At 36.0% G+C, this 27,605-nt stretch overlaps 1 protein-coding gene across 1 annotated transcript in view; it reads left to right on the top strand.

Annotated features, from left to right (window-relative positions):
- The window catches only part of TNPO1 (transportin 1), a 96,707-nt gene that overhangs the window by 47,057 nt on the left and 22,045 nt on the right, over positions 1-27,605 (top strand). The window contains exons 5-13 of the mRNA XM_053907274.1: positions 3,145-3,251; positions 5,504-5,637; positions 9,287-9,368; positions 12,669-12,791; positions 14,674-14,792; positions 21,142-21,202; positions 21,748-21,916; positions 25,215-25,367; positions 26,092-26,317. Coding sequence (XP_053763249.1) covers positions 3,145-3,251; positions 5,504-5,637; positions 9,287-9,368; positions 12,669-12,791; positions 14,674-14,792; positions 21,142-21,202; positions 21,748-21,916; positions 25,215-25,367; positions 26,092-26,317 — 1,174 coding nt within the window. The remainder of the gene's footprint in view (positions 1-3,144; positions 3,252-5,503; positions 5,638-9,286; positions 9,369-12,668; positions 12,792-14,673; positions 14,793-21,141; positions 21,203-21,747; positions 21,917-25,214; positions 25,368-26,091; positions 26,318-27,605) is intronic.

The following is a 27,605-nucleotide window of genomic DNA, read 5'->3' as shown; positions in this document are numbered from 1 at the left end:
TTCTACCCTTGTTTTTAATATTTGCTTTGTCTAATTACAGCAGTTTTTTTAGTCTTTTCAGTGTTCAGCTTGAGTGAAAGAACGACTATCCGTTTATTGAATTAAGATGTTTAATTTTTTAATTATAGCTGGTGTAAATAGGTTTGGGAGTGAACACAACTGACTATTGGTACCATCAATTCGTGGAAGCAGAACGAGGCAGGTGGACTCTAGAGGGGCCTAGTAATGGGCAGTGTTCAGTATGCTATGGGGCTTAAGCAGCTCAATTTTACAAGGACCTAGAAATAGAAAGCTTCTGTTAATCTAGCAGGTTGGTTGAATGGAAGTTGGTTACTGAGAACTTCATAATGATTCAGTCATTTTCATTAAAAGTTCTCTGCTTTTGTATTTTTTGTCTCATGGGTTTGAAAAGTGCCCAGTTCATCTTTTACTTAAAATAACCAAAGGCTCTGTGGCTTCTCTCAAAATATTAACGTCTTAATTATGCACATTATGCACACTGATTTTACATGGGATGGGTAGAGGTCATTTCTGTTTTGAGAAAAGGGAATCCCTAGTTTATTCTGATGGACCCTCCTATGCCTTTCCAGTGCTCTGCCAGCTCTTGACACTGGTAAAAAGAATGGTGAGTGTATGCCAGACTTTAAAAATTTTTTAAATCTTCACAGTACATATTAGGAATCTTGCCAAGGAAGTTTATTTGAAAAGACTACATTGCACTGACTGTGATAATTCTTTAAGCAAATATAAAATTATTTCTCTTGTTTAAGAACATATGGTTGGTTTATAATTGTATTATTTTAGTGACTGTCATTTGTGTTTAAACAATGTGGGAACGTTTCTGTAGAATGAATTCATAGAAGTGGCATTACTGGGTCAAAGTGTGGTGTTTAAGCATTTAAAATTTTAATAGGTATTGCTAAGTATACAAATTTTCACTCCCACCTTTGCTATATACACTGAGAATTACAATTTTTCACTTTTTGCTGGGATGCTAGGCATTAGAAGATTTTTTAGGAGAGGTTGAAATTATATGGGCCAGTTAAATTTGAATTTGTTCGTCTTTGACCATTTAATGCTTTTCTAGCAGAAGTAACAAATGTCAGCAATCTGTTAGTGCCAAATTGTAGGCTGGCATTTAATTTTTATTACTGCTTGTTTTAAGACATGGTTGGCTTTATTGAGGCAGATCCAGAGCTTTCTCTCTCCCTCACTTCTTACATATTTTAACTTCAGGAAAGAATAAATGGCGAGAAGGAACAGCTCTACTATTGGCCTTGCTCCTTCTTGATTTTACTAGAATATTTTAAAGGTTATGTCTGAAAATGGTATCAATACATTGATGACCTTACCATATAATTTAGAATTTTTTTAGTGCAGAGTACATATTGACCAACAACTTTACATTTTTTAGCTCTTTGCCATTGAGAGCAACATTCTCAAAACTAACAGTGGAAAATTGAAAGACTGTTTATACGCCCAAACTGTAGAATTTGCTACGGTAATGATCATTGAGTACTTCCTGTATTTATTATGTGCCAGGCATTTTGTTTGCATATCTCACTTCTCAAAGTAACAAGAGAACACTTCTTTTTCTTCACTTTTACAAATTAGTACTTTGAAGTTTGGAGTACTTGTAATTCACCTACTGTCAGTGTTTATACAGATCTTATGGTACTAAAAGATCTAAATCATCAAACATCCTGTATTATCTTATGTTAAATTTGCTAGGGCAGAGGAAAACACTAACACAAAACTTACTGCATTATTACCGTGTATAACAAAACTTTTGTGTTATGTATTTGTATATTTGCAAGTTCATTATCACAACTGATCTATACAACACAGTTGAAACAGTCTAGTCAGGGTGACATGATCAGTCAGCATGTGCCCCTCAGCCTTCAAGATGCAAGATCACTTTGACAGTGATTCAGTTCCGTAAGTGGGAACTGTTGGAGCAGTGTGTGGGTCTTCCACACCAGAGGGATTATTGGGCACAGGATTGTTTTCACTTGATGGCTCATCTGCTTTCACTCTCCCCACCATGGTCTGTGGCTGAGATCCTAGCTTAAGTCAGAGAGCAGATTGTAACTTTCTTAATGTATTTTTGTTTGAAACTAACAGACTCCTACTCATCACCCAGTGATTAAGCACATTTTGGTATATTTCTTTCTACTCTTCTGTAAAAGAGGAACACTTTTGACCCTTGAAGAACACAGATTTGAACTGCATGCGTCTGCTTTTAGGCTAAATTTCTTTTTTCAATAAATACAATAGAGTATTCCAAATGTGTTTTCATTATGATTTTCATAGCATTTTTTTTTCTGTAGCTTACTTGTAAAAACAGTACAATACATGTAATACACAAAATATATATTAGTCAGCTGTTTATGTTATCACTGAGGATTCCGGTTAGCAGTAGGCTATTAGTTAAGTTTTGGGGAGTCAGCAGTTATATGTGGATTTTCGACTGAGGGGATCCAGTGCCCCTAACCCCCCGCATTGTTCAAGGGTTAACTATAATTTTTTTTTTTTAAGGAAGAAGCAAAATTGTTTTTATTCAAAAAACATTATTAACTACATAGAAAGTCCTAAGGAATCTAGGAAAAAAAATCTAAAACCAATATGTGAATTTAATTAGATTACAGATTCCAATAATCAGTTGTATTTCTGTATATGTACTGGCAAAAAAAAAAAAAAAAATCAAGCCTTGCTTTCTCATCTCTTAATGGTATTATATCATGGGCAGAGATTCTTAATTTTAATGTAGCCCAGTTCACCAATCTTTGTGGGTTAACTTTAATTTTAATGAGGGGAACTACTGGTATTGTTAGAAAAGGGCAGCAGTAGTTGCCCTTTTTGTAGTACAAAAAGAGTAGTCTTTTTGTGCAGATAATTGTTAAAATACAAAAGAGGGCAAAGTGTTGGAAAATAAGATTAGAAACATCTGATTTGTGCTGTGGTTTTTCTCCAGGTATGCTGTTGTGGAAAGGGGGGTCCTGGGTGAACGTTATTATTTACCTGGTGTGGAGGTCCTGGGCTGATTTGAGGCGTTTAAGTGAAAGTGTGTGCATGTGTGCATTCACATGGCGGTATCTGACATAATGCAGTCAGATTTCCTAAATGTGTATGTTTTCTTTCAAGGTATTTTGATTACAACCATAGCCTCCAAGGGAGAATTGCAGAATTGGCCTGACCTCTTACCAAAACTCTGTAGCCTGTTGGATTCTGAAGATTACAACACTTGTGAGGTAAAGAAATTTGCTTCTTACATACTTTTTCTTCTCTGTTTTTCTCATCTAGTTGTGTATTTGTAACCTTTGAGAAAAATAATTCTATGAAACACAGAACTTCAAAACTTAGAAGCTTCAAGTTACCCTTTTGTTTTACATTAGTGACCATTTATCTTACTATTTTCTATAACGACTATTAAGTTATAAAGGTTCTTTACTATAATTCCTACAAGAAAGTGCAATTGTTTAATCTGTGTAGTAGTTTTCAAAGATAGATTTAAATTTACCAAATTTACCAACCATGATTACTTTCTTGCTTTCTCTAGATTGTTTCTGTGCCTCTTATGACATGTCCACAGTATATGTAATCTAGTTTTTATCATGTAGTAATTAAAATCTCGTTTGCCACTCACTGATCAAATTAACAGCAACCTTTCCATATGGGAAAGGGAGTCTGTGTGGATTTCTCATTTTATGTATCTCTTTTATTAGCCGGCTTCCCATTTGTGTAGAAATCTGTTTTGAATGGGAACCATTTTAGGTGTTTTGCTTCTTCAAAGGCAGGGACTCCTCTCCCTCTCAAGAAAGCAAGCCTTGCTCGTGGACAGGACAAGCACTGAAATAACCTAACAAAATCAGGTGGCCTTTTGACTTGGCAGTTTGTCGCCTGATCTGAAAGAGGAAAAGGAGGGACTGGAGAGAGAGGGAGTAAGCAGAGGGGTCTTTAAAGTCACACTTTTCCCTCCCTAAAAACAAAAAAGACGTACTTTCCCATATGTACATTTTCCAGTAATGCCTTGGGAATACACTGGTAAGATTACAGAAGAACTGAAATAGTAATTGTATTCAGCCATTAAGTAAGAGTTGATTAAAATTTAAATCATGGTTTGGTATAGTAGTAACAACACGAAAGGGGATCAAAATTTTAGAAAGCACTTACCAAGAATAAAAAAATTAAAACTACAGTAATCATGAAATTATGGAGCTTCTATAGAAGTCGTATTTTAAATATTTATTTTGAGAGAGGGGGAGAGGATGTGAGCGGGGGAAGGGGCAGAGAGGAGATCCCGAGCTGGCTCTCCGCTGATAGTGCGGGGCTTGAACCCACAAACTTGAGATCACAACCTGAGCAGAAACCAGGAGTTGGACACTTAACCGACTGAGCCACCTAGGCACTCCCATAAGTCACATTTTATTTTATTTTATTTATTTATTTTTTTTTTTAATTTTTTTTTCAACGTTTTTTATTTATTTTTGGGACAGAGAGAGACAGAGCATGAACGGGGGAGGGGCAGAGAGAGAGGGAGACACAGAATCGGAAACAGGCTCCAGGCTCCGAGCCATCAGCCCAGAGCCTGACGCGGGGCTCGAACTCACGGACCGCGAGATCGTGACCTGGCTGAAGTCGGTCGCTTAACCGACTACGCCACCCAGGCGCCCCTAAGTCACATTTTAAAGAGAAAGTATTCTTCTATTAATTGTACGAGGAAAGTAAGTACCGGGTTTCTGCTCCTGATGGAATTACAAGCAGTAAATGAGATGTTCGAGGTGGTTAGTAGGTTGCATGTTGTCTACTGGCAGGAGCTCTAGGTTAACCCCTTTGGTATAAAATGGATGTAGGGAAATAGTTGCTAATTTGAATTTTTTGCCCGTTTACCAAGTTTTGTCACCATTACCCAATGAATGATTTTACATATAAGTAATTTTTAAAAGATATTAAGACTTCTTTTTGACTTAAAATTGAAAAGAATATTTCAGGAGAAGTGAGCTTTTTCAGTTAGATAATATTTATCATAGTCCCTCCCAACCAAAATATCCTTTAATTTTAAGTCATTAAATGCTAGGATAAAAATGTACTATTATGTTTAAGCTAAGATTTTAGATACTTCAATGGTAAAATGATTTCTGTATTAAAATTGATGACTAAATGTATAGGTTTTATGAGAGCTGAAAACATTCATACAAATTAGTCAATATTCCTCAGTTTGCTTTTAAAATGGCTTCATTTATGGGGCACCTGGGTGGCTCAGTTGGTTAAGCATTCGACTTCGGCTTAAGTCATCATCTTATGGTCTTTGGGTTCAAGCCCTCTGTCAGGCTCTGTGCTGACAGCTCAGAGCCTAGAGCCTGCTTCGAATTCTGTGTCTCCCTCTTTCTCTGCCCCGCACCCCCTCCCTCCACTTGTGCTCTGTCTCTATCTCAAAAATAAACATTAAAAATAAAATGGCGTCACTTTTAATTAATTGTAATAATTTAAATATCTTTCACAGGGAGCATTTGGCGCCCTTCAGAAGATCTGTGAAGATTCTGCTGAGATTTTAGATAGTGATGTTTTAGATCGTCCTCTCAACATCATGATCCCCAAGTTTTTGCAGTTCTTCAAGCACAGTAGTCCAAAAATAAGGTATCTGTGTAGCCAGTATCAAATTAATTTGTAAACTCTAAGCCTGACCACTCTCATTTTCCATTACCTAATATTTTTGTGATTGGCAGAAGATGCTGATATTCCACAAAGGTGAACTTCAATAGTTGAAATGTACTCCTTTCATAGCAAAACACATGAAATGTGAACTTTATCTGATGAAATTTTCATCCAATACGATAGTTCTCTACCTTCTAGATGGTATGCTTCAAAGATCCTTTGTGTAAGGCTGAAAGTCATTGTGTTTTGGGGATGTTGTCATGTTGTTTTTGTTTTAATTTATGAATCTTGCCAAGTCATTTGCAGCTTTGTGGTAAAAATTGCTCCAATACGACATCTGAATTATTTAGTAATTTCAGTTTAAGTGTTTTACATCTAATTTAAAACACTTTGAGCGTGAAGGTAGAAGAATTTTTGAGTACACTCAGATCAGTAGGGCCAATTGGCCACAAGTTAACCTTGGCCTGCTTTGTTTTCCTGTTATATCCCTAGTTCCTTGAGCAGTGCCTAGCATATAGTTGTTGAAATATTATTTTGGAATATTAGCCTTTGAGTAACTTGATTATCATCACTTGTCCTGTTGAGCTATAATTGTCATGATGCTTTCACACTTTTGAGGTGTGTGAGACTCCTGTAACTTCACCAAAAGTTCCCCAGGCTGCTCTACTCGTTTTTTTGTGTTTTTTGTATTTTTCTTTTTGCTTTCTGCATTTACTTCTCCTTTTGTCTTTTGCTTATCATTAGTATGGAAAAGTCAGTGCTTTTCTGATTGTCAGTTGCTCTGATTTTTATTGTTTCCCATTGTCAGTGCTTCATGCTTTTAGGTAGAATGATCAAACACCATATTACTATTTAAAGTAGAAATTGTGCAGGATCCCAGAGGCAAGGATATCCAGCTGCATGAACTTTATGCATAGGCTTTAACTGTTTAGATGTTCATTGGAGTTTATTCCAAGATTCCAAGCTGTATTCTGAAGGATTCTCATTTCAACAATGTGACCAGAGGGTAATCAGGAATCTTTTTCTTGCTTAAATTCTTTATTTCTTTTTCCTTTATCTCGATCTAATTTTAATTACTTTTCATCTTAAGTCGTACTTAATACAGTGTTCTCACAGTGGAAACTTAATAGATGCTTAATTTATGGTAGTGTCATGCAAACAAATAATGACATTTTACTCTTCCTGACATAGTTAACTAGAGTTCATGTTCCCTAGGAAGTCTTCTCCTCTTAATCTTTCAACTAAGGTGATGAAAAAAGGTATAGTTTTTTGCATATTTTTCTTTACTCCTAAGAAAGTCACTTTTTTTTGTGACCCAATTCTTAACAAGTGAAAGAAAAACAGAAAAATCCAAAAAGCATATTCCTGGCAATTGGCATACCATTACTAGATATAACAGTGTTTTGTAATGTTAATACATTTTTGTGGGTGGACATTTGTTTAAAACTTGACTAGGTGGACTTCAGGAATATAGAAATGTTTCTGTTTAGTGACTCTTCATTACTACCCATTTGAGATTCTGTTGTACATACCATTAAATTTTTTTCTTCATTTTAACATGTATTTGGGTAAACGTATTTGCTATGTATTTTAGCAGTGCGTTAAGCTTCATCTTTATATTTTATTCTATATTATTGTTTAACATCTTATTTATACAGTTTAACTGATATTTTTTATGTGCTATTAAAAGTGGTTTTCCATCTCAAAATAACTGCTGAACTTTGAGAATATAGAATGAGGCAAAGGATTATAGTTTTATCCATTACAGCATTAAGCAATTGAAAAATCAGAGCCACTTGATTTTTATAAATCCAACCAGAAATACACAAAATTGGGTTATCATTCTTAGCTCATGACCTTCTCATCTTCTCCCACTTGTATTTAGTCTTTAGTTACATATTAGTTATTTTTAATAATAAGCACTCAAACCTACCACCCAGAATGAAAGCTAAGGTCTTGACTGCAACCTACATCTAATCCTGACTTGACCCTTCCCTTGGATTGTTAAAAAACAATTATTGAAAATATATATGATATGTAAAAAAATGTATATATATATCTGTATGTGTTTTTAACTTTATAAATAGTATTTTACTGAACTTAATCTTTGGTGACTTTTTAAATTTAATATTTTGCTAGGATTCGTCCATATTTTGTCATTATAGCTCATTTGTTTTGACAACTATATAGTACCTCATACGAGGTTTACACAATTTATTCATGATCTTCCCCTTGAACCCCCCCTTAGCCTTTGGGTGGCTTCCAGGTACTTGCTAGTGTGGATAGTGCTGTTGAAAACATTTGCTTGTCTCCTTTTGTCTATTTGCAAGAGTTTCTAGGAAGATGTAAAGTCTTTGGGGAGGAATTTCTAAGACACTGGGTACATAACAAGGAAAGAACCCCAAACTGTTTTCCAGGGCGTTTGCATCAATTCATACTTTCTATTAACAAAGGAAAAGTTTCTCTGGGTGCATATATTCTGCATTTAGTATTGTCATGTATTTTAATTTTTGCCAAATAGAAAATTGTGTTTCATTATGAGCTTGATGGTTATTTCTGTGTCATTGGTTATGTTGAATATCTTGTCATAGGTTTATTGGGTATCTGGTACCTTCTTCTGTTGCCTTTTTCTCTTGGGTTATCAGAAGAAGAGGCAGACAGAAAAAAAACTATAGTTTCATGATAAGTACTGTGGAAAAATGAGAGTAAGGGCTTAGAGGTATTTTACATAGAAGTTTCACTGTACAGGTAACATTTGTGTAGAGACTCTGAACAAAGTAAAGTAACGCATCTTTGAAAGGTCAAGGGGAAAGACATTTAAGACAGGGAACAAGTATAAAGGTCCTAGAGTTAGGAACAAGCCTTTTACACTGACCAAAAAAGAAAACTTTGCATCATACTAGGAAACGTAGGGAGTAACCACACTGTAGTGGAATGTCTAGGCCAATAGTCAGCAAACTGTGACCCATGGGGCCAAATTCAGCCCATAACATACGAATTAAGAATGATTTTATACTTAAAAAGGTTATGTTTGGGGGTGGGGGTGAATGTGCCACAGAGGTTTTATGTGACCCACAAATCTTAAAATATTACCATTTGATCTTTGGTAGAAAATATAGACTGTGTTTTATTGGAGAAATCTGAACAAGGGTATAATGTGATCTTATTGGAGTAATCCTCATAGGAAATCATGGCTTGGACTAGGGAAGAAGTGAAGGTGGTTAAGAAGTGATTGGATTATGGGTATATTTTTACAGGTAGTGCCATTAGGAGTTGCTATGGCATTGAGTTGACTACGTCTTTAGTTTTAAAGGAATATGTACCCATTATATATATCCATTATGCCTCTGCCCACCATCCCACTGTTCAGAGGTATCCACTATTAAAAATATGCACATGTCCTTTTTGAGTCTCACCACTTTCAGAGAAGTACTAATGTAATGTTCTGCACCCTGCGTTTTTCACTTAAGATTCATACTCGTGTGTGCCATATATATATATAAATACATACATTTATGGCTCTACATACACCATAATTTTTTTTACGGAGGAGTATTTAAGTTCTTGTCAATCTTCTGTAAATAGAAAATGCTGCAGTGAGCATGTGTTAAATGTTAAATTTTCTTTCTAGGTCTCACGCTGTTGCATGTGTCAATCAGTTTATCATCAGTAGGACTCAAGCTCTGATGTTGCACATTGATTCTTTTATTGAGGTAAGATTGTCTCTCTCCCCTTCCCCCCACCCCCATTTGCTTTTGGGGAAGTTAGAAAATGTTAAATTATTTGATAGTATTAAACTTGGATACAGTGTAGACTTTGTGATTTTTGTTAACTAAAAATAAAAGCACTTTTCCTCTATTACTGATTTTTTTTTTTTAACGATACAAACATTGATTATGGAATTTGGGTGTTTAATATCTTGAGTATTTTGTTTGTCAAATTTTATCAAATTTTTTGTTTGAATATACTATTCAAATTCCAAATGTAAATTAAGTCTCCCAGCTATTTTGCAGTATTTGAAACATGAAACATTGGTGAGTTTGAATCATCTTAACTTGATAAAGAATCTGAAGGCATAGACTAAAAGGACGGTGCTTCATTTTCCATTGGTTTCCATTGTAAAATTAGAGGTGTCATGGAAAAAATTGACTCTTAAATCTCGTCAAGTATTTCTAAAGGCCCTTTTACCTTTTCGATAAAAGCAGAAAGGCAACAACAGCATTATTTTCTGGCCATGAACCCTAAGCAACAGGATTTTTTCAGAACTGTTACCACTTGATCACCACAGTTGTAAACAAGTTGTTAAAGTTCCTTAAGCATTTCACTTTTATTTTCATTAAATCAGAGTTTAATAGTTCATTCCTTTCCAGCTATTAAAAATTTTAGAGGCCATCTTGCTAGAATTTTTGTTGGGAAATTATAAGAAAGGAAGGGAAAATGGTGTCATCTTTTCCCTCATCACTTAAATTGACAAGCTTTTTTCTGAACATATCTTACCAGTAGACTATGAGTAGTAGCCATAAGGATCCTCTAGCCATTTAAAAGTTGAAACTAAAACACGAGTCTTAAGTGGATATTGCCGAGTCCTACTGTGAATTAGGCATTGTGCTTGGTGCTAGGGATACATAAATAAATGTTATGCCTCAAGGTGTTTTCAGTCTGGTTTGGTGTAGAAGGTAGTGGATTATCTCAAAGTCTGGCGTCAGCCTGCCTGGGTTCAAATCTCAGCTCCACAGCTGCTAACTTTGGGCACATTATTTAACATGTTTTCCATTACCTTCTCTGTAAAATGAGGCTAATAATTTACCTTGTTGGATTGTTAAAAAGATACTTGCTATAACTAAATTGGAACAGAGCCTGCTATTCCAGAGCTATTTCATAGCTTAAAACAGGAACAGGGATAGATACACCAATATCTTATACAGAAATATAATTTAGAATAAAAGATACTAAATTCCCTCAGAAAACAAAGATTCCACAGGACCATACTCAGCAAGTGGAGCAAGAACATCCCAACATTTTAAAATCTTTTCCATTAGTGTTCCATTACCATTTTAACAGTTCTTTCCTACTTGATAATCCTACAAGATTCAACTAGTTCTCCATCCTACGAGAGCAGTCAACATCCATAGGAAGCACCTGACACATAGTAGGCCCTCGATAACCATTTGCTAAATGAAGAAATAGATCATTTATTTCTTGAATTATTGTTTTTATCAGGGGCAGGTGTTACAACGTCTGCTGAGTCTGACAATATTGACTGAAAAGTGTATTGGTTACTGTTATGTGGCTAAGACCTATCTTGGCAAAGCTAAATTCTCATACTTAAGACAACATTAAATTTAACGAAGAATGTGTATTGAACCTATAAGCAATGCTGTCAGAGTATTCTCTGTGTAAAATATATATCTATCTGATGAAAAGAGGAACTGTAGAGGTTTCAAAGCATCCGATGCAGAGGCAGGACTTGGGGAAATCGAAGATCGAAGTTTTTAAAATTCTACATCAGTAGTTCACATACTGTCACATTTGATATTTGAACTTCTCCATTGTTTTATCCGTTGTAATAAGATTTCAAGTTCATCTGTTTGGAGATGTTTCTCTAGTTTTTGGTTTTGGTTTTGTTTCTTTTTTGTTTTTTGGCTTTTTGTTTTTAAAGATTGTGGGACATCAAAGTTTTCTTAATGTTTATTTATTTTGAGTGGGGGGGTGGTGGCACAGCACAAGTGGAGGAGGGGCAGAGAGAGAGAATTCCAGACAGGTTCCACACCACCAGCACAGAGCCCGATGTGGGGCTCAAACTCAGAAAACCATGAGATGATGGCCTGAGTCAAGATCAAGAGTGGGATGCTTGAATCGACTAAGCCATCCAGGCGCCCCCACATTAAATTTTTTTAAATAATCTTTTTATTATAATTCATGTGTATGTGTAGATAAAGTAAAATTCAGGAATGAGATGGGGGAGGGTTACTGTTTCTACTTCTTATATCTCCACTTTGTAACCTCTACAAAACACAGCTTATTGGTATAAGGAAATGAATCTGGACTTAAAATTCCATGAAAACCAAATTCAGATGCCCCCTGGGTAGCAAGTTATGTAACTTCTAAACTTCTTTATCTATAAAATTGTATAACAACATCTTAGAGAAGACTAAATGAAATAGTCTGTTGTTTATTCAGGCTTTTTGCCCCCTCACCTTGGTGACAAACCTGTTTGGGAAAACATAATCTTGATTGCTACTTTTACTATTTTTTCAGTAGTTGGCTTGGAGAACAATAAGTAGTTTGGGGTTAAGTTGTTGGAAACTCAGCATACATTTCCCAGTTATTGATACTTTTAGAGAATTTGTACCTGTTACTACCCTAAGAATTGGGATTGGTAGAAATAATCTCTTGACAGACCGTAATTTTGAAGGAAAATTAAATTGTATTTTGAAGATTATCTTCTTCTGGGTGAGGGAGATGAATGCCCCATGTCCTAATGACATGGTTTTATTCTCACAAACTAAAATTACCTTAAAACATACCCAATCAGTGGTACCTGGGTGGCTCAGTCAGTTGAGTGGCCAACTTTGGTTCAGGTCATGACCTCATGGTTCATGGGTTTGAGTGTGGGCCCGTGTCATGCTTAGCGCTGACAGCGAGGAACCTGCTTCAAATTCTGTCGCCCCCTCTCTCTGCCCCTCCCCTGCTCATGTTCATTCTCTCTCTCTCTCTCTTTCTCTCTCTTTCTCTCTCAAAGATAAACATAAAAAAAACAAAACCCACAACCAATCATACTGTCTCCAAAAGAATGGCTTTAGGTCATTTACCAAAGTCATGGGTTTTGACAATTATCCTACATTTAATTAATTGTCTTATAACCTAATATTTCAGGCCAATTAATTCCATCTTTATTTGTACCTTCTTAGAGTTTCTTTAAATGTTACCAACTTACAGATGACTGGTTATTATGTATAAACCTTTCTAATACATTGAAATGCTTAACAAGAGAAAAATTTCTCATGCAATAGAACCTCTTTGCATTGGCTGGTGATGAAGAACCAGAGGTACGGAAAAATGTGTGCCGGGCACTTGTGATGTTGCTTGAAGTTCGAATGGATCGCCTGCTTCCTCACATGCATAATATAGTTGAGGTAATACAAACAACTTAAAGACACTCTCCTCATTTTTCCCCCAAGAAAATCCTTGAGATAAAAATGCATAATGTCAAATTTATTTAACAATTTATTTAACACATTTGTTGGGGATGAATAATGAAACCAGTTATGGCCTTAAAATTATAAGTTATCTTTATGGTGACTTTTCTCTCATGAGATTTAAGATGTGTATAGAGAGGGAAAAGTATTTTAAGGAATAGATGGCTTTTAACCAGAATAACTAACAAATGTTTAAATTATTTGTGTTTATCAGATATGGGTTAGACTAAGTGATCACTAAAACTGTGGCACATTAAGTAGCACATTCTTGTGTCATTGGAGTTTGGAATTACAGTGTTTGTTTTCCACCCATTACTGGTAAAATTATTCTGATCCACTTGTGATTTATGGTAACAGTGAAATTTCTGAGAAGACATAATCGCTATAGTTTTTTTTTTTAAGACTTTCAATCCCTATGCAATTAAAATAATTTTACTAGGAAATTCTGAGTATGTTGATCATAGATTAGCCATATTTAAAGGAAGTAGTACATAGCACCAAGGTAAAATTATTATTAGAACAAAATAACTTGTTTGGGCAGTACTCAGTACTGCTAGTGTCAAACTCTAGCACCTAGTTTTCATATTATTGGATATAGTTGTGTGTGAGTAGTATATAGCTTGGCAAGTGTGTGAGAATGTTATTTAGATCCTTTGTATGGTAGAGAGAGAGAAAATCTTTTTTTTAAAGGGTGGGGTCTAAGACCTGTTAGGAAAAGGCTAGCATTGATAGTGCACAGCCAGTCCTTTTCTGAAGTGTATGGAAGGGTCGTTGTAGAAATAAAGGTATGTAGCAGCACTAAATGGGAATAAGGTACATTTTCTCTGATGAACTTACTCTCTCTGAAGTGCTTAGAAGAATCAGGTGGAGTTAGTTGAAAGTTTAGTGAAAGCTGGAGCTAACCAGAAAGTTAAAGACCTTTATTTTATCATTTGCTAGGGCCATGTCATAGCTGGGAAGCCAGCGTAGAACCGTAGAGTTCTACGATTCTTCAGCGATACTGAGCTTGGTAGTAGGACATAGTATGGAATGTAGTAGGGGTTGGCCTATCACATCTTTTGCGTTGCCATGTTTAGCCCTGTGAGATGTTGCAGTCAGGGAGAGAGTGTGTATAAAAGCTTCATCCATCATTTGACGCCATTTCCACGCCCATATACATTGGGAAATGCTATGAGTGCCTTTGATTATATTTATTTTGTTTTTGCATATTTTAAAAGATTTTTTAAAAGAGGGGGAGACACAAAATTTGGATACATTTTATGATCAGATGTTCCTACAATTAAGAATGAATTTGGCTTGGCATGTTCAAAGGACATGATAAACCTATTCTCTCGGAAACTATAAATTATAGTAGCACTAAGAAATGTCACTAGTTCTTTCCAAATTAAAAAAAAAATTAACTTTTGTAATTGTATAATGTGTATATGTCACTTTATATTCGTGAAAATACAAAAGACAGCTTGAGTTGTTACGTTATAAAAAGATTCTTCCTTTTAAAGAAAGGTATAATGGACTTTCTTATTTTGATGTTTCTAAGAAAACAGTGTTTGTTAAATACATTTCATAAACCAAAATACACCTGTACAGAAGCAGATAGGCCAGACATGCTTAGGACACTTTTCATTAAGCAACATTCTATACCAGTGATTCTTCAGTTTGGCTGCATTTTAGAATTGACTCAGAAACTTTTAAAAACCCAAAGCCTAGGTTGAGAATCACTAGTTCAAGGCCACAGCAGAGGATGACCATTAGCTTGCTGGAAAAAGGTTTATTTTAATTGTGTGATTTAAACTGATTAATACTAATGCTTTGTTTGTAGTACATGCTCCAGAGGACGCAAGATCAAGATGAAAATGTGGCTTTGGAAGCCTGTGAATTCTGGCTCACTTTGGCTGAGCAACCGATATGCAAAGATGTACTCGTAAGGCATCTTCCTAAGTAAGTGTTCATTCTGCTGAATGCTACCTTGTTCTTATATTTAACAGTGAGTCCTCGTTTTTGCATTTTTAGATTGCATTCTTCTGCCGTTAGGGAATGAAATTCTAAATGAGTTAGACTTAATTTTACTTGGTATAACTGTCGATTATAACTAAAGAGATTTTTCAAGAAGCGGTTTTTGGGGTTGTTTTTTTGTTTTAATTACATGTGAGTGGTTTATTCTAAATCATAATCTTAATTGTGGATAATTTGTGGCACGTTTCTTTCTTTCCTTTTTTTCTTTTTTTTTTCCCTTTAATCCTGTTAATTTGACTGGACTTGGGTGGGGTTTTCTCCCCAAGAGTAATTTTCCGGTAGTTGTGATGTTATCAGGTTTTTGGTTAGCCTATTATTAAGCCTATTTCTAACTCTGAATGCTGTTATATCAGGTTGTTTTTTTAATCTTTTTTCCACTTTTATTGAGACATAATTGACCTAAAACATTGTATTAATTTTGCTACATAATGATTTGATACATGTGTTAAGGTCAATTACTTTTAAAAATAATGCTTGGGGCGCCTGGGTGGCTCAGTCAGTTGAGCGTCTGACTTCAGCTCAGGTCATGATCTCACGGTTTGAGGTTTGAGTCCTGCGTCAGGCTCTGTGCTGAAAGCTCAGAGCCTGGAGCCTGCTTCAAATTCTGTCTCTCCCTCTCTCTGACCCTTATCCACTCATGCTGTCTCTCTTCAAAAATAAATTTAGAAAACATTGAAAAAAAATTTTTTTTTGAATAAAAAAAATAAAAGTAGTGTTTAACTTTCTTTTGAAAAATTTTTTGTGTATGTTAGTGCCATATGCCAAATAACATTTATTCAGAACGTTTGGGGAGAATTAAATTTGATACTATGTAAAAGCACTTCACATGGCATCTAGCTCTCTTCAGTACTTAAAATTTTGATTATACTGTTTTGTGGTTTGCTGTTTTCAGTTGTATATTGTGCAGTTTCCTCTTCTCAGTTTTTAAGCTTTGAATACTATTCCATCATGGTGTGCATACTGTTTTACATTCGACCCTTCTATTGTTGAATATTTACATTTGCCTTTTTTTTTTAATGTTTTATTTATTTGTTTTGAGAGAGAGTACAAGCAAGAGAGGGGCAGAAAGGGAGAGAGAGAAAGCATCTCCTGCAGGCTTCATGCTGTCAGCTCTAACTCCAGAACCATGAGATCATGACCTAAGCCGAGATCAAGAGTTAGATGCTTAACCAACTGAGCCACCGAGGCACCCCTGCCCTTTTTTAAAAATTATAAGTAATCCTGGAGTCAGCATCTTTTCTTTGTCCATAAGTGGTTATCTCTTTCAGGTAGAATTCTTACAAGTGATGTTTACCAAAGTCAAAGGATCGTAAATACTCCACAAATTATTCTGTAGTGAAGTTACACCAATTTATAAGCCACCACCAGCATCCCATCCTGTCAACCTTCTGCTGGCCATTACCATTTCTGTAATCTTAGTCATCTGGATGAGCAAAACAAAACCACTTGTTTTAGTATGTTATGGTATCGGTGGGTTAACTTTTTTTTTCCAGATATTTATGTTACTTGGATGTTCTCATTTTCATATCTGTCACATTCTTTTTCTTTTTCCACCAAGAAAGCAGCAGTTGTACCTATATTTTATTCTAGTCAGTCTGGAGTTTATTAGGGAGTAAAGTGCAAGGTGGTGTGCTAAATGGATTTTCCTCCTTTAGGAAATCCAGATAATTAACTTTTTTTTCTCCTTAACTTGTGATGCCACTTTTATGATGTGCTTAGTTCTTACTGTAGGACCATATAATTCAAAAAGTCATGTAAACGGGTGCCTCAGTCAGTTAAGCATCTGATTGTTGATTTCAGCTCAGGTCATCATCTCACAGTTGGTGGGTTGAAGCCCCACATCAGGCTACCTGCTGACAGTGCAGAGCCTGCTTGGAATTCTCTCTCTGTCCCTCCCCAGCTCTCTCTCTCCCTCAAAAATAAATAAAACTTTTTTTTTTTAGTGTTATATAAGCAGACATTAATTCATACAAAGACTGAAGAAATTCTATCATGAAAACCCAAGCTATAACATTAGGAAGTATTGTTAATAAGCAATTATAACTTCATGCTCCAACTTGGTTATTACACTAATAAAACCTAAACATCCTTAAAGCAAGGAAGAACTTGGTATCAGGCTAAAAGAGCAGAACTTAATCTTTTTTTCTATGCTAATTGTTGCAGACCTTAAATAACCTAAGGCAGCCATAACTGGCTTTGATACATATATCTTCCGAACCATTGGTTTGGGAACCATATTTATATAAAACAAGGCTACTTTTATTTTTCATCGTAAAAATGCATTTTGAGGACTGGAGAATAACCACACTGATCTGATGCTGAAATAGGAAACATAATAAAAGCACTAGTTTTTCCTAGCACTGTTCATCAGCCCCATGTTTATTATGAGCAAAAAATGTTTGCTTAGGGGTAAAAATTGTATATGTAATGAGAACTGTGTTGTTATGAACTCATATAGAAAGCACCAGAGTGTCGAGGGATGACAGTAAATTCTTTTATGTGTTTCTGGGCTTTGTAAAATCTGTTCCTTTTTTTTTTTTTTCTTTTGTTTTAACCAATATTAATCTCTTTTGATTACTGAATATTTGATGATATATTTTCTTATCTGGCAGAGCAATTCATTTTTTTTTTTAATGTTTATTTTGAGAGTGAGTGCGTGCATGTGTGAGTGAGCCGGGGGGGAGGGGGGGGGGCACAGAGAGACAAGGAGAGAGAACCCCAAGCAGGCTCCACACTGTCAGTGCAGAGCCCAACATAGGGCTTGAACTCAAACTGTGAGATCATGACCTGAGCTAAAATCACCAGTGGAATGCTTAACTGACTGAGGCATCCAGGTGCCCCCATTTCATTTTTTATTCCCAGTTATTTTGGCTTCTCCCCCACCTTTATTCTTCTACATTAATATTAGTACTTCCTGGCACTGTTCAGATTAATCTATGTAAAGCAAGTAATGCTAAATACATATTTAAGGACTCAGTAAACATTCATTGTTGGTATTGACGTCGTTGCCTTTCTGTGATACTGCATTAAAAATTCTCTCTTGGGGCACCTGGGTGGCTCAGTTGGTTAAGCGTCCAACTTCAGCTCAGGTCATGATCTCACAGTCCGTGAGTTCGAGCCCTGCGTTGGGCTCTGTGCTGACAGCTCAGAGCCTGGAGCCTGCTTCAGATTCTGTGTCTCCCTCTCTCCCTGCCCCTCCCCTGCTCTGTCTCAAAAATAAATAAAAACATTAAAAAGAAAAAATTTCTTTACTGGGGTGCCTGGCTGTCTCAGTCAGTAGAACATGGGACTCTTGATTCAGGATCATGAGTTCAAGCCCCATGTTGGGCGTAGTGCTTAATTTTTTTTCTAAAAAAGAAAAATTCTCTTTTTTTGGGCTGCATGAGGCTTCAGGAGAAGGCTCCTTAATAATTAGATCTAAAAATAGTGGTCTGCCTTGAAAGATGGGAGTTCTTCAGACAAACGCCATATTGCTACATGGTCACAGTTAATGTCCATATCTCACTTTCCAATTTGATTTGCTTACCCAGCTTTATCAGTCCCTTATTGCCTGCATATCTTTTCATTCTGTCTTTCTCTGGCACAGACATCATGATTCACAAATCAACTATATTGACCATAAACTTCTAGCTACCCTGCATCTCCCCTGCTCTGGATTAATAAACTGTCTTTGCTTCCTGTCAAATGCTTTTGGGAAGTCACACCACCAGGATTGATGGTTGTAGAAATGCATGGTTTTCGATGTCAAGTGGCCCCTTCACACTGCCAGTTTTTCTTATTCCAGGTCACTTTTTATCTTCCATTCAGTAGAGCAGCCATTCAAACCTTTATCACTCTTCTGAATTCTCTTCATTCATTCTGAGCACTTCTGCTTTATAGGAAAAACAAGTGACCCTTCATCTTGCCCCAAAACTTAAAGATATATTTTCACGTGAGTGGTCTTGGACAGCATAATTTTTTCTTCAGGTACCTCGTTCCATCGAATATATACTTTTCTCTGTTTGAACTTTCTTTCTCTTCTTTCTCCGTAACTTGAATTTTTTCCGTCTTAAAAATGATTCAGAAGAACAGATGAGGCTCACTGTCCTTACTTCTTTACCTCACCTCATGTTATTTCACAGTCTGCCATCTGTCTCCCCACTTCCCCCAAATTATTGACAAAGATGACTTAATTGTTGGTGATCCAAATGGATCTGTCTCTGCAAAATGCCTGTAGCTTATAAAATAGGGTTTTATTTGTTATAAATTTTATATAACTGTGTTATATTAGCTGTAATGTTAAATTGATATTAATCTGTATTTTAGAATTTGAAAGGATTTAAACATGAAAGTGTGGCTGGCCCATATTTTTTCTACCTGTCTAGGAAATTTTGAATCTTACTGCTTTCTTTTCCCTATTATTATTCCTTTAGTTAATGAGGGCTTACAAAATTATCTCGTTGATGGTAGAGTTGTACCCAAAATTAGTTGTGCACATGTTTATTTAATTGGTGTCAGATGATGTAACTCTTTGAAGTAAGGCCTCTACAAAGGCCTAAGACATTATTGTAGAGAGTGAGAATTTCTTAGATCTGTTGTAGGGAAACAAAATTATTTTTGGAGTCACGCCAAACTGGTTTTGAATTCTGACTCTCCCATTACTTAAAATTAATGACCTTGTGGAAATAATGTAACATCTCTGAGCCTTAGCTGACTCATCTGTAAAAAGATCATAATATCTTTTTCACTAGATTATAAGGAAAGTGCTTACTAATAAGTCCCACAGCTGGTAGTCATGAGTATGAGTTTCTTTTGGCTATTCACACTTCCCAAGCCACCCAGAACTATTAAAGGTAGAATTCAGAAGCAGAGAACTGTGGACTTTTTTAATGTTTCCAAAGTGTTCCCATAACCTTTTATCCTCAGTAGACTCTTAAGTGTGTAATGGGCCACTGAGAAAGGAAATCATCAAAGCTTAAGAAACCTATCAAAGCTTAAAATTCTCATAGCTACAAAGGAACTGTAGTGTTTTGACCTTTTTATTATGTTTTTTGATAATTTTTTAACTATTCTTACATACCTGGGATTCCATATTTACAAACATCTTGGTTCTGATTTAATAAGTACATTAATACTTTAGATTGGATATGATATCCTGATTAAACTATTTTCTTATAGGAAATTTGGGTTAATTTCTTAAAATTTCCTAACTTTTTTATCAAAGGCTATGATCTTCTTGATAGAGCTCTTTTTTTTTTTAAGTTTATTTATTTTTAATGTTTACTTTTGAGAGAGACAGAGAATGAGAGCAGGGGGTGGGGCAGAGAGAGAGGGAGACACAAAATCCAAAGCAGGCTCCAGGATCTGAGCTGCCAGCACAGAGCCCAACCGCGGGGCTTTTGAACTCATGAACCATGAGATCGTGACCCGAGCCAAAGTTGAACACAACCGGCTGAGCCACACAAGTGCCCCTAAGTTTTTTTTTACTTTGAGAGAGACCATATGTGCACAAATGGGGGAGGGCTGGGGTGAAGGGAGGGGAGGGGGAAGAATGCCAAGCAGGCTCTGTGCTGTCAGTGCAGAGCCCCATTCAGGGCTCCAAGTCATGAACCATAAGATCATGACCTGAGCCAAAACCAACAGTCAGACACTTATCGCACTGAGCCTACCTCATGTCTTTTTTTCTTTTTTTTGCATTATTTCTTTTGGATAACTTACTTTAGACTTAGTATGTTTAACATTCTGAACATTATCCTCTCTTTTATTAAAAGAAGTACAAATAATGTAGGCTCATTGTGAAAATGTCACACTATGTAGAAATAAATGATTAATTTTATCCCTTTTTAGTCTGTTCAGCTTCTTCTCCAAAGATACCATTTTCTTGTATATCTTTCCTAGATAGTCTCTTTATACAAGTAATTACATAGTTAATCTCATTACTTTTAACTTAAATGGCAACTCAAATGCTATATGTGTTTTTACATGTTTTTGTTTCATTTTAACTATACTGTAATTTATTTTGGTGTCTCGTTCTTTTTCTAACCACTATTGATAAGCTACCTTATCCTAAGATTCCATCCAACAGATCCCATGCATGAGTATGTAAAAGGCCTGGGATATAAATGAGGAATACTTGTCATTTGAAAAGGGCAGACATCACAGAATATGCCCTAAGACAGTACTGGCAGGGATGGTTGGCTCTTCGGTATTACTAGTATACAAAAGGTCATTAAGTTTGCTTAAAAATTCTTAGGAAATCTTTAGTTCTTTGTTTCATGAATTTCTCTCTTTATAGATTGATTCCTGTGTTAGTGAATGGCATGAAGTACTCAGATATAGATATTATCCTTCTTAAGGTAAGGAAACTTTTCTGATAAATAGGGAAGCTTTTTTCTTTTGACTTAGAGAATCTTTGAAGTTGACTGATAGAACATTTATTTAAAATAGACCCTGTGTAAATCTATTTCCTATTACGTATAATGTGCTGCAAAGTGCAGAGAAGCAAACGATGAGTTTGAGTGATAACAGGCTAACTTCATTGGAACCAGATGGTGACACTAGTAGAGAAATTTCCTCTTGATTCAAATTATTTGTAGCTTATTTTAAGCTATATTGAATATGATCTCAGTCTTATTCAGGTACTCTAGATTATACCAGTTGATGGGAGGCAATACTATAATGAGATTAAAAGTGCCTGATACCTGACATGTGTTACATGATAGTTCCTTCTCCCCTTAACACAGAACTGTTTTCTGCACAGAGGAGAGTGGTTCTTAACAAAGAGGTGTACTTCAAAACCATGTGCATGGCACCATCTCTCCTTATTCTGATTCTTTTATGCATGTACATGTTATTAGCTTATAATGCTGTTTGAGTATTATCAAAATTTTTCTTAAAACAGGGTGATGTTGAAGAAGATGAAACAATTCCTGATAGTGAACAAGATATAAGGCCACGTTTTCATCGATCGAGGACAGTGGCTCAGCAGCACGATGAAGATGGAATTGAAGAGGAAGACGATGATGACGATGAAATTGATGATGACGATACAATTTCTGACTGGAATCTAAGTAAGTCAGAGGGAAGAATACAGTTGCCTGCTTTGATAGCAACTTCATTGAGAAATCATACACATAATTGTACAGTGCCCTCATTAAAGGGTACAATTTAGTCATTTTCGTATATTCAGAGTTATGGAACCATCACCCCAGTAAATTTTGGAATGATTTCGTCACCCTAAAAATAACCCCATTCTTATTAGAGGTCGCTCCCCATATTTCTTCCAGTCCCCCAGCCCAAAGCAACTACCAGTCTCTATTCTGTCTCTCTGGAATTGCCTATTTTGGACATTTCCTATAAATGGAATCATACAATATGTGGTCCTTCATGACTGCCTTCTTTCACTTAGGATGTTTTCAATATTTGTTTGTGTTATGGTGTGTATCAGTATTTTATTTCTTTTTAATTTTTTTTTTAATGTTTATTTTTGAGAGAGGGAGAGACAGAATACGAGTGGGGGAGGGGCATCGAGAGAGATGGAGACACAGAATCTGAAGCAGACTTCAGGCTCTGCGCTGTCAGCACAGAGCCCGACACGGGGCTTGAACTCACAAACCGTGAGATCATGACCCAAGCCGAAGTCGGACGCTCAACGGACTGAGCCACCCATGCGCCCCACTTCATTTCTTTTTAATGTGGAAAAATAATTCATTGTGTGGATATGCCACATGTTATTTATCCATTCATCACTTGATGGACATTTTGTTCTCCCTTTTGGCTATTGTGAGTAATGATGCTAAGAATGTTAATGTAAAGTTTGTGTGTGGACATATGTTTTCACTTGTGGATATAGACAGAAGTGTGATTACTGGGTCATATGGTATATCTTTGTGTTTAAGCTTTTGAGGAACTACCAGGCTGTTTTCCACAGTGGCGCCATCATTTACTTTCTTACCAGCATTATCTTACGGTTGTGGTTTCTGCATATGCTTGCCAGCATTTGTTGTCACTTATTTTATAGCTATCCTAGTAGATGTGATTATGCTTCTTAGAGACTTCTTACCTCAAACTGCCATTTTTCAAAAGGCCGTACATTTTGTTTGACATTATAAGATAGGAACATTGGCCGCAAGGTTTTCCTGTTTTCTTGATATAAACTTATTTTTCATGATAATTTGCCTGTTGATTATCAAGGATAACGCTAAAATAATATAAATTGTTTTCTCATTCTCAAAGTTACAAATGAAGTTTTTAAAACTCTTATTTATTTTCAAACTTAATTGCAAATCGAAATCATCTATTGAGCCAACATTCCGCCCCACACACTAATGAAATGAGGAATCTAGACACCTGTGTTTTGTTTTTGTTTCTGTGCTGGTCCTTAAAGTTTCATGCTCTAGTTCAAGGTTTCTCAACCTCCACATTGTTGACATTTTGCCACATGGTTCTTTGTTGTGGTGGCTGTTGTGTACATTGTAGAACGTGGAGCAGCACCCACCCCCCCACACACACAGTTGTCATGACCACCAGTGTCTCCAGACATTGCCCATTGTCCCCTGGGAAACAAAATTATGCCTAGTTAAGAACCACGGCTATAATTCAGAGTGTTGGGATTTCTAATAACTGATGAAACAGTTAAAGCCATGAATTATCAGACTGAACTGTGTAATTCATTTGGTTAAATAATGCTAATTCCTCTGTTGCCCATTTAGTTTTCTGTTCCTTAGAGTGCCCAATGTGCCCAGCACTAGGCCAAGGACTTGGCATGTGTATCCCATTTAATCTTACAACAGCCTTAGGTTGGTAAGGAAACTGCAAAAAGAGAAACTTGCCCAAAGTTGGTTAACATAGCTAGTACTAATGGCATATTTAATCTTGGGCTCCAAATCTCCCACAAGAGAACACGAGGTCTTCACTGCTGCCACAAATTATAGTAGCCCCCTGTAATCCACGAGGGGATATGTGCCAGGACCCCCAGTGGGTGCCTGAAACTCACAGATAGTACCAGACCCTCTAAGTACTATTTTGTGTGTGTGTGTGCGCATGTACATACATACATACCTATGATAAAGTTGAATGTATAAATCAGGCATCATAAGAGATTAACAATCATAATAGTAAAATAGAACAGTTATATTGGGTGCCTGGGTGCCTTAGTCGTTGAAGCTTGTGACTTCAGCTCAGGTCATGACCTTGTGGTTTGTGAATTTGAGCCCCATGTCGGGCTCTGTGCTGACCAGGTTAGAGACTGAAGCCTGCTTCAGATTCTGTGTCTCCCTCTCTCTGCAACCCCCTGCTTGGCGTCGGTCTCTCTCTCTCAAAAGTAAATAAACATTAAAAAAATTTTTTAAAAAGAGGATCATCTGCTTTTAGACTGCACTTAACCAAGGGTAACAAATCATGAAGTACAAAAAACTGCACAGTGAGGTGCTACTCTACCTCCTCCCAATATATCCCTGTAGGCTGGGAGCAGGATGGATTCAGATTATAATGTAGATAACATTACAAAAGTAATAATGTTCATTGAGTTGGGGGAAAGGAACTACTTCCCCTTCACATCCCACCCATTTTTATATCTTTCCAGAAGTTTTTCTGTGTACCTGTGGAAAAAACATGTATACCTTTTCCTGGAGAAGAGGTTGACTTTACAGCAGTGAAATGAAATTGATTTTGTGTATTTTCTTGGTTCTTTTCCATTTATTGTATAACTCATTCTATATCAGTATATAAAGATTTCATTCTCTCTCATGGTAATTTAATACTCATTGGTATGGTTCTGCCATACAGTATAACTAAGACTCTTACTGTTATGTAAGGTGTTACTTGTAGCTAGTTTAACAGCCTTTTTTAAAAAAGGATTTTACTATTGTTTAACAGTTTGTGATCAACTATTTAGTATGCCTAATCACATTGGAAAAAAAATTTTATACTTAATTTTTGTTACCATTTTGTTTTCTTAATTATTGCATTAAATGAAATCTGGATTGATACATAGTTCCTTGGCTAATAGTTCTTTGTCTGGAGAGAGTGCTTTCCAGCATATTTTATGCTTCATGCGCTGGTGATTTGTTCAGATTTATTTGCTTAACCTCCCACTAAGTCATTATGTATTTGATTCTGAATGATCTAGCCCTAAGAATGTTAAGTAGAAGTAATAAATGTACACATTTTGCTGCAGGTTAGTTTGCTCATTCTTGGTCATAAAAAAGTATTTCTTGTTTATAGAGATAGACTGTGTCCTATTTAATTAAATTCTTTGAAATGGTAGATGTATGAATAAAGTGTCATGCATGTAACCAACAGTCATGATAATAAGAGTTAATGATAATAGAGTTTAATATAAAATTTTTGAATTAAATATTTCTTTAGGAAAATGTTCTGCTGCTGCCCTAGATGTTCTTGCAAATGTGTATCGTGATGAGCTTTTGCCACATATTTTGCCCCTTTTGAAAGAATTACTTTTTCATCATGAATGGGTTGTTAAAGAATCCGGCATCTTGGTTTTAGGAGCAATTGCTGAAGGTAAGTCTAAGTCAGAACTGAACTGTGAAGTCCTTACAGGCACTAATGCAGATGGCCCACTTTAAAGAGTGTTACCCTATAAGCAGACTCTTCAGTCTGGAATTCACATACTCTCTTGTGTTGCTGATGTGAAATAGACAATACTATGATCTACATTAACTTAAAAAAGATATTTGAATTCAGAAGCCATCTTAGGATAAGTTTTACCTTTAACAGTGAACTATTCTTTAACAGCCATCGGCTTATCTCTAACAACACCCAGATAGTTCACAAATGCTTCTGTTACAGTAAAGGGAACAGAATGAGAGGACTAATGTCAGAAGCATCCCCATTGCTAGAAAAATCATGTTCTCCGTAGGTAAGTGTAAGAAACATGGTAGGAGAGTCTCCTCATTCTCTACGAAGCGTTATTATGTCCTAGCTGTAAGCCTGTATATACAAGAAATTGAAGTATTTTACAGGCACTTCTGAAAGCTGTAATTTGTGTAGCAGAAGTAAAATGAACTTTCCTAACCCTACTAGAAGATACTTAGGAGCAGTTAGCTCTCATTCCTTTTTTTTTTTTTTTTTTTCCTTAATTTTAAACAGATTATTATAGTATATTTATTGTAATGGAGATAATCTGAGTGTTTTTGATGGATGCTTGTATGATTTTAGTATTCATTTGAAATAATTGTAACCGAATGTTAGCACTTTCTGCAAGATTTGTTACTTTTTATTCCAGGTTGCATGCAAGGCATGATTCCATACTTGCCTGAGCTCATTCCTCACCTTATTCAGTGCCTCTCTGATAAAAAGGCTCTTGTGCGTTCAATAACGTGCTGGACTCTTAGCCGCTATGCACATTGGGTAGTCAGCCAGCCCCCCGATACGTACCTGAAGCCATTAATGACAGAATTGCTAAAGCGAATCCTGGACAGCAACAAGAGAGTACAAGAAGCTGCCTGCAGGTGGGACAAATCCATAACAGTGTTCATTGTGGGGCATTCGAGTGGGTATTTCAGTGAGAAATTAATTTTTAACTCCATGATGGAATGTTAGTATTAAACCATTAGTGGAGCTTTTGTCATCTATAGGTTTTACCTGGTGGTTTTGCAAATTCAAATGTAAAGCAACTAGACCTCATTCTTTGCTGGTTCTTCAACTCATTCTTTTTTTCTCAGTGGCTTTGATAACAGAATTCTCTTTTACCCTGATTCTCACAGACACCTGGAGTGGTGACGTTGGGAGTCTTGCTTTTGAAGGAATAACAAAAGTTTGGGTAGATTCACATCATTACTTTAAAGGTCAACAACTCCATAGAAAGTCCCACAGTGCAGTCACGCATCATCTCTCACTTAGTGAATATACCCCAGTAGCTACTCTGTTGGTCATGTTTGGAGCTGTGTTTGTATATCACATGAGCAGTTAGTTTCATTACTATAAATATTCCAGTTTTCTGGGACAAACCTTTGTGTTCTAAAAAGGCCTGACATATTTATAGGTCCTAACTTTTTAATTAGAATTTCTTTACTGTTGACTTTGTTTATAAGAAGAAACAGTTGTTGAAAAACTGTGAATTTAAGTAGAGTTGGACTTTACCAGATGTGAAGCAGAAATACCTGGGAGATACCTCTAATTCTTAATAAGATGAAAGAAAGTTGAACCAAAGGGAGTTGGGTGATGAATAGCACTCTTTTTCTTTTTCTTTTTTTTGAAGTGAGGGGAGGATACAAATTATATTTGCTTTCCTACAGACATAATCTGTATTTTTTTTAAACTTTCTACTAGTTGTTAAGCATATATTAAATGCGGTTTACATTCCCTGCCATCTTTAAACTTAGAGGCTAGTACAGAATACTAAATAACTATATAATCATAATTCCTGGCAAGTGCTGTAAAGGAAATACATAAACAGTTTATAATTTAAGATGGGGCTTTCACTAACAAATGGTTTAAGCCTGTCATTTTAGGAAATCCCTGAGTGGGTAGAATAGAAGCTAATACAAACTTTAATTTTAGAAGTGAAGAGCCAGGTATACTTTAAGAGTCCAGACAAATTTAGGTCTAAATTGAGGTAACTACTCAGACTCTGGAGTTTTTTCCTTTCTTGTACATTTGTGTTAATAGATAAGCCATACATACGGTAAATTTGTAGTAATAAACGCACTATGCATTCTGACGTATAATGTAGAACTTAGACCAACATTTTTAAGAATTGTGGAGGAAAAGTTGGCAAAAATAACCCACATATTTAAA

This window comes from Panthera pardus, unplaced genomic scaffold (genome assembly GCF_024362965.1).
Source record: "Panthera pardus isolate Hobbes unplaced genomic scaffold, ASM2436296v1 HiC_scaffold_2, whole genome shotgun sequence".
Classification (NCBI taxonomy): Eukaryota; Metazoa; Chordata; class Mammalia; order Carnivora; family Felidae; genus Panthera; species Panthera pardus.
This window is presented reverse-complemented; position numbering and strand designations above follow the sequence as displayed.